At 45.5% G+C, this 9,415-nt stretch overlaps 2 protein-coding genes and 1 non-coding gene across 3 annotated transcripts; all 3 read left to right on the top strand.

The window, feature by feature from the left end:
• Positions 1–458: 458 nt before the first annotated feature.
• Positions 459–3,925, top strand: LOC114851342 (transcription elongation factor A N-terminal and central domain-containing protein). Its single transcript, XM_029143117.3, has 2 exons — positions 459–2,501; positions 2,686–3,925. The coding sequence occupies exon 2, from the start codon at positions 2,691–2,693 to the stop codon at positions 3,633–3,635; it is 945 nt and encodes a 314-aa protein (XP_028998950.1). The 5' UTR covers positions 459–2,501; positions 2,686–2,690; the 3' UTR covers positions 3,636–3,925.
• A 1,074-nt stretch (positions 3,926–4,999) lies between these two features.
• trnag-ucc (transfer RNA glycine (anticodon UCC)) lies at positions 5,000–5,071 on the top strand. Its single transcript has one exon. It is a non-coding gene; the product is annotated as a tRNA-Gly (tRNA).
• Positions 5,072–5,255: 184 nt separating this feature from the next.
• On the top strand, positions 5,256–8,569 carry LOC114870606 (ras-related protein Rab-9A-like). The gene is made up of 2 exons (XM_029175469.3): positions 5,256–5,451; positions 7,261–8,569. Exon 2 carries the CDS (start codon positions 7,364–7,366, stop codon positions 7,967–7,969), a length of 606 nt encoding a protein of 201 aa, XP_029031302.1. The 5' UTR covers positions 5,256–5,451; positions 7,261–7,363; the 3' UTR covers positions 7,970–8,569.
• Positions 8,570–9,415: the final 846 nt, after the last annotated feature.

Here is a 9,415-nt window from a genome sequence, read left to right as displayed (position 1 = left end):
AGAGTTGGTGTTTAGGTCTCTGTGTGCAGCAGGTCACACCTACAGAGTGTGAGCCAACAAAACCATGTTCACAACAAACCATCAGCTGCAACTGTAACGTTGCTTGTGTTGATCTTACAAGGAAATGCCAGAACAAAAATAAAGTATGTATGCTCTCGTCTCAATCATTTGTTTACAGTCCCTAGGTCAATTAACCCTTCACAGGGTGAATTTCACCCTACGCATTCAGCTCATGGAGCCAGGGGCTGTTTCAGGTCTGGGGGCGTGTGTGTACTGACCATGGTGTCATAAATGGTTTCTCATGAAAAGAATGATCACTTCAACAAGAATGTCTGCCTCCTCCTCCAGGATTTCTCAAGCTAAGGGCGGAGTATGTGTGTGTGCGTGTGCGTGTGTGTGTGTGTGTGTGTGCGTGTGCGTGTGCGTGTGTGTGTGTGTGTGTGTGTGCGTGTGTGTGCGTGTCCAGCCCGGAGCGGTGGGCGCTCACAATAGGCGGAGACGAAGCAGGACGTGATACAGCAGGATTCCACTTCCTCACAGTGCTCACGCCGCTGAGCTCAGCAGCGCACACAGCGCCACCTGTCGGCGAGCGGGAGCCACGGCGCCTGTGTGCTGGTAAAATTCCATCCCACAGATGAGGAGGGTGCAGATGCAGACAGGCCCCGGTGAATTTATTCTATAAGATCTGAACACCCTCGGAAGTGTTTCCGGAATTCCCGTCGTGTGAGCTGGAGGGAACTAGAAACGGGGCCCTGCAAACTGTAGACTGGTGTGTAGGAACGTTTGTCTGCGTCACCTAAAGGCCGCTCGGGCCCCACCCAACTCAGCACCCAGTTTGAGGAGCGGATCCTCCTGCCACTAAAAGGTCACAGGTTGAATGAATGGCAAAACACAAACAGCAACACACGTGCACAACAAGTGTCACGACTCGTGTTGCTTTTTCCCGGACACGCCGTCAGAAAACCCCTCAAGCCAGCGCTGTTTGGAGAGAAAGGTTAAACATTAACGCTGCTAAAAGCCTCCTGGAAGCTTTAACTCCCATTTGAGGGTTTAAAAGCTGCTGTTGAATTCTGAGGAGCCAGGAGTCATTACGCAAAGAGGCACTGTATCAACTTTCCCTCAGGACTTTCATCACCATTGGATCCAGCTGCGTGAAGCTAAACTTTAATAGAAGGTTGGCTGGATGATGTCATAGCCACAATTACATAATAGAAGCCTTCTCATCTCTTCAGATGTCCTGCAGGTATTTGTGCCTGAGTAACACTATATGCCGTTTTACAGAAGCACTCGTTGGATTACAGTGCTGCTTTTAAATCTACTCCACTGGATTAAAAAGTGATTTTTTATATAAACTTTTTCTACTTTGTATAATTTATATATGCAGAAGCTGCCTGCTTCCATTAAGTCAGTGAAGCTTCTCCAAAGAGCTCTCAGTCTGCTTCTTAATGTTCACAGCTGCTGAGCCTATAAAAAAAACATCACATGTGAAAATGTCACTTCCATATGTCAATGCCAAATGCTTACTATCCTACGCCGTCCAATTTAATTTCAGATTAAGATTAATAATTTTCAAAATAATTCTAGCTCACACTGGTTAATAGATAGATTTTACTCATCGCTAGCACAGGTCTTTGATCAGTGACTACATTAAAATCACTCAAATGATATCAAATAGTTGCTGCATGTAAACATTTGGGTTACAAACAGTACACTGAACTACTCTGAGGCTAAAATGACATTTTTCTGCAAGCTTCGTCCACCCTTGTCTGTCCACTCGTCTTCTTGCATAGCATGTAATTATTGCCTGCCTTGCTGCCAAGACGAGTCCTGCCTCATCTTGCCAGAGATACCTTCCATTCTTCTGCTGGTCTGCATCCCTCTGAACATCCCCCCGGCTGCTTGTGTGCAGACTGCGCGTCTCAGCATGCAGACCGTCGAGACCCCCCTCTGTGCGTAGGGTTCACAAATATCTAGAAATGGCAGAGGACGGGCCTGATGTTTCACAGATTTACTTTAATCCCCGCACCCTAAATTGCCTCATCGACTCTAATTACGTACTTGACACAGATATTAATCCGGATTGGTGTCCTTGTCAACACAACGGGAAGAGTTTAAAGAGATAAACCTGTTACATGGAAGAGCAGTATCCAAATGCGCACACAAAAGATTCCTTAAGAAATACATTTTAGAACAATCACAGATTACTATTGTTATTCAACAGCAGTTTAAATGCATCATAAGCATTTATAGAATTCAGGATGTTAATGTTGATGCTATGGCGCATACCTACATTTTTTTATTTAAACCACCATTCCTTAAAAACAACAACAGAACCAAAAATAACCAGTTTTACAAGTTAAACAGCGGCTGTGTGCATTGATGAGGATGCAGCGCCGCCTAGAGGTGGATCCAGGCAACGTCCTGTGTTCGAAGACACATTCAACATGGCTGCTCCCCTGTAGACGCTCTCAGGGACGTCGGAAGAAGCTGCGATTCTGCAGGTAAACTGACACAAATCACGCAAAGTTAGTCTGTATTTGTAACTGTGTATTCTTTTAAGTGGGGCGTTACTGAAAAATATGTTCTTTTGCATTAGATTGCACATATATGTATATGTATATATATAGAAGTGTGAGTATATCTAATCACTATATTTACAACGTATCCTACACTTGATCTCTGTAGCAACCATGGATACAGGGGAAATGGCCCAGTGTGCCCTGCAGATAGAGAAGCTCCGTGCAGACAGGAGCTATGGGAACATCCTGACCCTCCTCTGTGACCTGGACAACACACCCGTCACAGCGGAGCAGCTGGAAACAACGGGCATCGCCACAGTCCTCTACGGGCTCCGGAGGAGCTGCTGCCACGGCGGCGTGAAGACGGCGGTCAGGAGCCTGATGTCCAAGTGGAAGAGGCAGTGCAGCAACGCCACGCAGGAGGGGAAGCGCTCAGTCCAGAGCAGAGACGCTGAGCTTCCTGTCAGGGACGGAGGAGCGTCCATGCAGGAGCGTTCCCGCTCCGGTTCAATGGCTGTGGATGCGGACGCCTCAGCAGCAACACAAGCCTCTGCTGCACAGAGCACCTGTCCAGAGCTCTCCCCCGTAAGAACCAAATGCGTTCAGCTCCTCCTCGGTGCCCTCGGCCCCGAAAGCCCGGATCGGCACAAGGCCGCAGAGCTGGCGGCGCACATCGAGCGCCACATCCACGAGCGCCACCAGTCCAGCCAGACCAAATACAAGGCCAGCGTGAGGAGCAAGGTGGCCAATCTGAGGAACCCCAAAAACAGCCACCTGCATCAGGGCCTCCGGAGCGGCTCGCTGACGCCCGGGGCGTTCGCCCGCATGTCGGCCGAGGACATGGCCTGCGCCGAGCTGCGGCGTCTGAGGGAGGCGTACTCGTCCCAGGGGGTGAGCGAGAGGCAGCTTCCTCGCGGCGCGGAGGGGCTGCAGACGCAGAAGGTCCGCTGCAGGCGCTGCGGGGGCTCGGACTGCAGGGCGACGCAGGTCTCCAGGGGGGCGCTGTTCCTGCCTGCGTGGGTGCGGCGGGGCGGCCCGGACCACGACGCCATGACCTTTGTGACCTGTGGAGGGTGTGGGCAGCAGTGGTACCACAGTGGCTGGGTGTGCCTCTGATTCAGCATCATCAATGTGCACGTCTACTGCTGTTAAGCACTTTCAACATTTAGAGCCGGTGGAGGCAGATGGCCGCCCACGTCCAGCCTGGTTCCGCTGGAGGTTCCTTCCTCGCTAGAAAGGGAGTTTTTCCTCTACACCGATGCTGTTAAATTGTAATTATTACAATTAAAAGCTTGCTGTATGTGGGAATTGTCGGGTTTAGTTATGTAAAGTCTTACCCTGTAAAGTGCCTTGAGATAACTTTGTTGTCATTTGGCGCTATATAAATAAAATTGAATTGAATTGAACGTTTAGAAGTGAAAAAACAGCTTTTGAAGAAGTGTCTCTCGTTGCTGCTGAATTATTTAATTTAGTAATCGATTCAGCTGCAGCAGACGTGTTTAAACCTCCACGTTTCCCCCACTAATGGATCTTCTTTATAACGGCGTATGCAGCTGCATTTCTGTGATTTCTGGCATGAATGCTGACAAAATTGCTCTTACACGGTCCCATTCATATCTAGTATATGAGACACATGACCTTAGGGAGCGTCGAGCATGTGAGTCAGGAATCTGCAGCTTTGGGGTAAAATACCCCATCACGCATAAAGAGGAGTCGCTTACTGTATGAGTCACTTATAACAGTAAATCAATAATGTGGGCTCTGATACATAATGCAGAAAAAGTAAAAATGAGTCTATTAAATTCAAATATCTGCAGTATGCTTTTGAGAAATAAGTTTTATTTTAATGAATTAACCCTTCCAAATGTCATAGTTCAAGACTAAAGCCCTGACAGCGCCTTTACTGGCCTTTTGCTCCAGTCACAGCTTGTCTCCACTGTGTCCTGTGTTGTGTCTCATGTCAGAAGCTGTGTCTCTTTTCTGTTCCAAAGGACTTTTAGGCTTTCAAACAAACGTGCTGAATTAATTTATATTATTGCTCCCGTTTCATAGGTAGAAACAGACAAACACACCTCGGCAGAGAGGAGGCCCTGCACAGTATCTGCTCAGTTGGCATCATTCACATGTATGAAATATGTAAAACAACTATCAGCAGCCGACCGTTACAGACCTAAACAGGAGATTAAATATTGGGTGCAGCTGCTTCCCAGACACTTTCACCCAGTGTTGACCACAAGTTGTACATTGCAACAGTCACAGTTAAAGCTTTTGCTTTCACCACTTGTGAGTTTTATTGGCCTAAAGCAAGACCTTTTTTCCATTGATGAGAAAAACAATTGCACATATAATTGCACACAACAACAACACACCTACTACATATGCGCTTGTATTTACTATAAACGTACGAACAAATACACAATATTGTTGATTTTTATAGAGGGCAATTACATCATGGCAACAGACACGTTAACATTTGTGTAGCGTTGGTGGTATAGTGGTTAGCATAGCTGCCTTCCAAGCAGTTGACCCGGGTTCGATTCCCGGCCAACGCAGTTGTTTTATGACGATAAATAGTTTTTGTTTAGATTATTATTTACAGTGACTTGGGTGAAATATTTTCCGTAATAAAAATTATGTTTATTTAGAGGATCAGTCTTATACAGAATATTTATTACACTCTCCCACAATCTGGACGCAGCAGAAGCGCATGATGGGAGGAGGCGTGGCTCCGTCCTCCGGGGTCATATGAGCGTCTCCGGCGGTTCTGGTGGACAGACGGCTTCGGGGGGGACACTAGGACGACGTGCCCCCGCCTTACAGCAGCTCCCTGCCGCCATGAACGGAGGGACGTTCCCGCAGTGAGTGGCACACGGACGGTGAAGCGGCTGAGGTGGCCAAACAAATCACATGGCTTCAATCGCCCAGTAAAGTCGTGAGTATGCACCGCTACTGCGCCTATAATCGGACAAACCCTCTGTTTCTTTAGCTTGAATTGTTTTTGTTATCATTGTTTATGCAGACGTAACCCGTTAGCAAGGTTTAACATTTAGACAGGTTAATGAAAGTCTATGTTTGTGTTTTAGACCTGTAATTACTTCCCGAGAGCTACTGCATGCTAACAGGCTAACCCCTCTTAACCCCACGAGTAACCTGCAGAAACCCGTTTTTAATTTAGTGTCGTCTACATTCGTCCTTGTTTTTTCCTGCTTCTGGAAGTGATGTCGTCAAACTAAGTTGAAGAATAAAACGCAATCCCCGCCCCACGTTAGCTGCATGGCATTCAATATAATACGAATACGTTTAGCTACGGTGCGTCACCGGAACCAACTCCCACGGCATGATGGGAAACATTACTACTAAACTGTTCATAGAAAATGTTAATTTAATCCAAGAAGCAGCCTCCGATAAAAAGAGTAATCCTTTACTGAATGAAGCACATGACTAAGTGTGTGTGTGCGCGCGCCATTCATCTGAGCCTCCCTACGTCATTTTTTTTTTCTTATTTTTTTCTTTCTTCGGTGAAGGTTCCTGTGTCTCTGCAGGCAGTGACACTACAGGCTGTGTTCATAGGTCCCAGGACAAAGACATTATTTAGCGCATTAATTCTCGGGCTGATCATGCTCTTTGCGCCAGCTCATGTGACTGCAGCCTATAGGCCTCCATCCACAGCACAGTTCACCCCTCTGCTCCATTCTGTCTCCATTCTAATGAGCCTGATGAGCTGTAGGTTCATTCTATAGTGCTGCTGCGCACTTTTAACATTTCCTGTAGAGCTGATTGCAACATTTTTACTCAATCAGTTTGTTGCAATGGTCCTGAAAGCCTAAAATGATTCTGAAGGGCCTGATAACAAAAGTCTCAAGATGACATTGTTTGCTTGTTGCTGTTGCCTGCAAGGACACTGTTTATTATGTGCAAAAAAGGAAAGCTTCAAATTGTCACTGCTGAGAAGCTGCAACCAGCAAATATTTAGAATTCTTTTAGCTTGAAAAGTCATTGAAGCTACTTTTATTGTATGAGCGTGACATACATGCTAGTCTGTTTAGAGAGTACTGGTAGAAAGTGACTAATCTGCAGGAGTGTTTGGGTCTTTCCATGTGATGACTGCATTACTGGGATGCCTACACTCATTGTGTTCCTCCTAGTTTTTATTCTCCCAGAGAGACCTACTGGGGCGTAGGTGGAATGATTGCCATGAGCCCAAAGTTGTATGTAACTGTGTGGTACAGGATTAAATCAGCCCTCAAATCCTCATGAGTCACTTCATTTTAACAGTTGAGCCAGTGAGTGGGTGAACTCCTTCAGCCACTTTGTGATCTGCGGTGCGAAACGCTTTCATCTCTCTCCTCCTGATTGTCAGCAAAATGAACAGTGTCTCGACACAAAAATGAGAAATTTGAGTTCTCGTTCCTGTTAAAATGCTTTACCTGTGTACGATGTAATGATTCTGTAATCAGTGTTCAAATGATGTCCTGCATATTATGATTGCATATTTCACAGTGTATGAAGCTGATTAGTGTGAAGGGGAGGCTGCATGATGGGATTATCTCGTCAACTGACATTAATCAGTTGTACTCAGCATGTGATGAAAGACACAAACCCTGTTTTGCTTGTTTAGAGTGTGAAGTGAAAGTTGAATAGGATGCAGTTTCTTATCTGAGGAGCAGACCTTGAGAGAGGCCAAAGGTAAAAAAGGTTGGGCGGTGCTACATTAATATTTGTTTTTCTTTATTGTCGCTAGGTGAAGCTGCTTTCCTTGCTGCTGTTGCTGAAGCTCTGCCACAGTCCTTTGGTCACGGCTAGCAAAGACCTCCTCTGGCCTGACCCGGCTCACTGCAGCCACGATGTCCAAGTCCTCGCTCTTCAAAGTGATCCTCCTGGGGGATGGTGGCGTGGGGAAGTCTTCACTCATGAACCGCTACGTCACCAACAAGTTCGACTCGCACCTTTTTCACACGATAGGCGTGGAGTTCCTCAACAAGGAGCTGGAGGTGGACGGGCAACGCATCACCCTGCAGATATGGGACACGGCAGGTCAGGAGCGCTTCCGCAGCCTCCGTACACCTTTCTACCGTGGCTCCGACTGCTGCCTGCTCACCTTCAGTGTGGACGATGGCCAGAGCTTCCACAACTTGTCCAACTGGAAAAAGGAATTCACTTATTACGCTGACGTGAAGGACCCGGACAGCTTCCCCTTTGTGGTCCTGGGCAACAAACTGGATGTGCCTGAGCGGCAGGTTTCAGGGGAGGATGCCCGGCAGTGGTGCCGGGAGAACGGCGGGCATCCGTACTTTGAGACAAGCGCCAAGGATGCTACAAACGTAGCATCAGCCTTTGAGGAGGCGGTACGTCGCATTCTGGCTTTGGACAACAGAGCTGATCACCTCATCCACACCAACACAGTGAACCTACAGACCAAGAAGAGCCACCGCGACCCCACCTGCTGCTGAGTTCAGTGACTCACGTTGACTGTGGTTTGAGTTCTCAAAAAGAGGAACTGGCATCCGCTCAGCACGTGTATGACGACACCACCAGTGGTCCAAAGACATAATGCGTTTAAGCAGTTATTGCACTCTGCGATTGCCAGATGACTGAAATTGAATGCAGGTTTATCTGCTTAAATGCATTTTCTCCCACAGTTTGAGGTCCAGCAAATGGTGCCTATTTGAGATTATCTGGAAGTGTGAACAAAGTGTTGTGGTAAGTTTTACCCACAAAAACAAGTTGGGAGTTTTCACAGATGAATTACTGTAACACTGTGTGGTAATGATGACTGAAACACGAGCTAATTGAGGGATTACGGTTTTACCACCTATGGAAAACCCAGTTCACCATTGTTACTTTTTTTTTTCTTCTTGTTTAGGTACCTTTTTTTTTTCTTTGGTGCAGATTATATTTTTAGTTTAAACTTGTTTTTTTGTTGATATTTATAGGTCCCATCACAATGCAAAATTCAAATGAGTAAAACCGCACTGTTTTGAAATGATCTCCTAACACTTTTCCCCACTGGAAATAAAATTGTGACCGAGCATGAAAGTGGAGACAAATCAGCCCGTGTCTGTTCGTTTACAGAGCAGTACTCTGTCTGTCCACAAGGCTGCACACACGTCAAAGGTTTGGGAGATAAAACTCCCAGTTTCCCGGTTCCCGGTTTTACAATGAACGTGACCTAAATGTAAATAATTTAATACAGAAACACTAATCTTGAATTCCAATATTAAAATGAAGATTTAACCTTTGCACACGTACTTTCACTAGTTTGTATACAAATGTTGTGGATCAACTAAATGGAAGTTTCCTAAGAATTACATTTTGCTGCCACAGTCTGTTAAATTCAGGCGACAGTGATAACGTGTGACTGACTTTAAACACAAGATGAGGTCTTTACTTGAAGCAAATTATCCTCGTCATTGCCCATGAATCAGTGTTTTTCTGAAGCTCTAAAAGTACAAGCCACTCCTTGTTCAGGACGATAAAATTCTGTAGTTCTGGATGAGTATCCACTTTTACTCTGATGTCTTAAGGTTTTGCAAAGACTAACTAGTGCTAGGAATTGTAGTCACAGCATTTGATAAAATGTTCTACATAAAATGGATTAAATAGGGTTCACTTTGTTGTCAGTAAATGACTAATTGACTAAATCTGTTGCAAAAGTTAAATTACTCTAAGCTTTTGAGTTCGTTTTGTTAAATGAAACCTTAAAAAAAATACAAATAAAATGAATGTTAATCACAATTCCATTGCACTCCTGATTTTCTGAGTGCCGGCACTGAGCTCCAAAATTATTTGTTTTTTAGGTTTTTAGTGTGTTTGGCAATTAGGACTAAATAGCTTGGGGGTAAAAACAGAAGTTCTTAAAATAATAATTTTGCACAGGAACTAAATATATAATGTAA

This window comes from Betta splendens, chromosome 2 (assembly GCF_900634795.4).
Source record: "Betta splendens chromosome 2, fBetSpl5.4, whole genome shotgun sequence".
Lineage (NCBI taxonomy): Eukaryota > Metazoa > Chordata > Actinopteri > Anabantiformes > Osphronemidae > Betta > Betta splendens.
This window is presented reverse-complemented; position numbering and strand designations above follow the sequence as displayed.

Coding starts and splice junctions, on each gene's coding strand:
- LOC114851342 (XM_029143117.3), top strand. CDS start 2,691: ATGGATACAGGGGAAATGGCCCAGTGTGCCCTGCAGATAGAGAAGCTC.
- LOC114870606 (XM_029175469.3), top strand. CDS start 7,364: ATGTCCAAGTCCTCGCTCTTCAAAGTGATCCTCCTGGGGGATGGTGGC.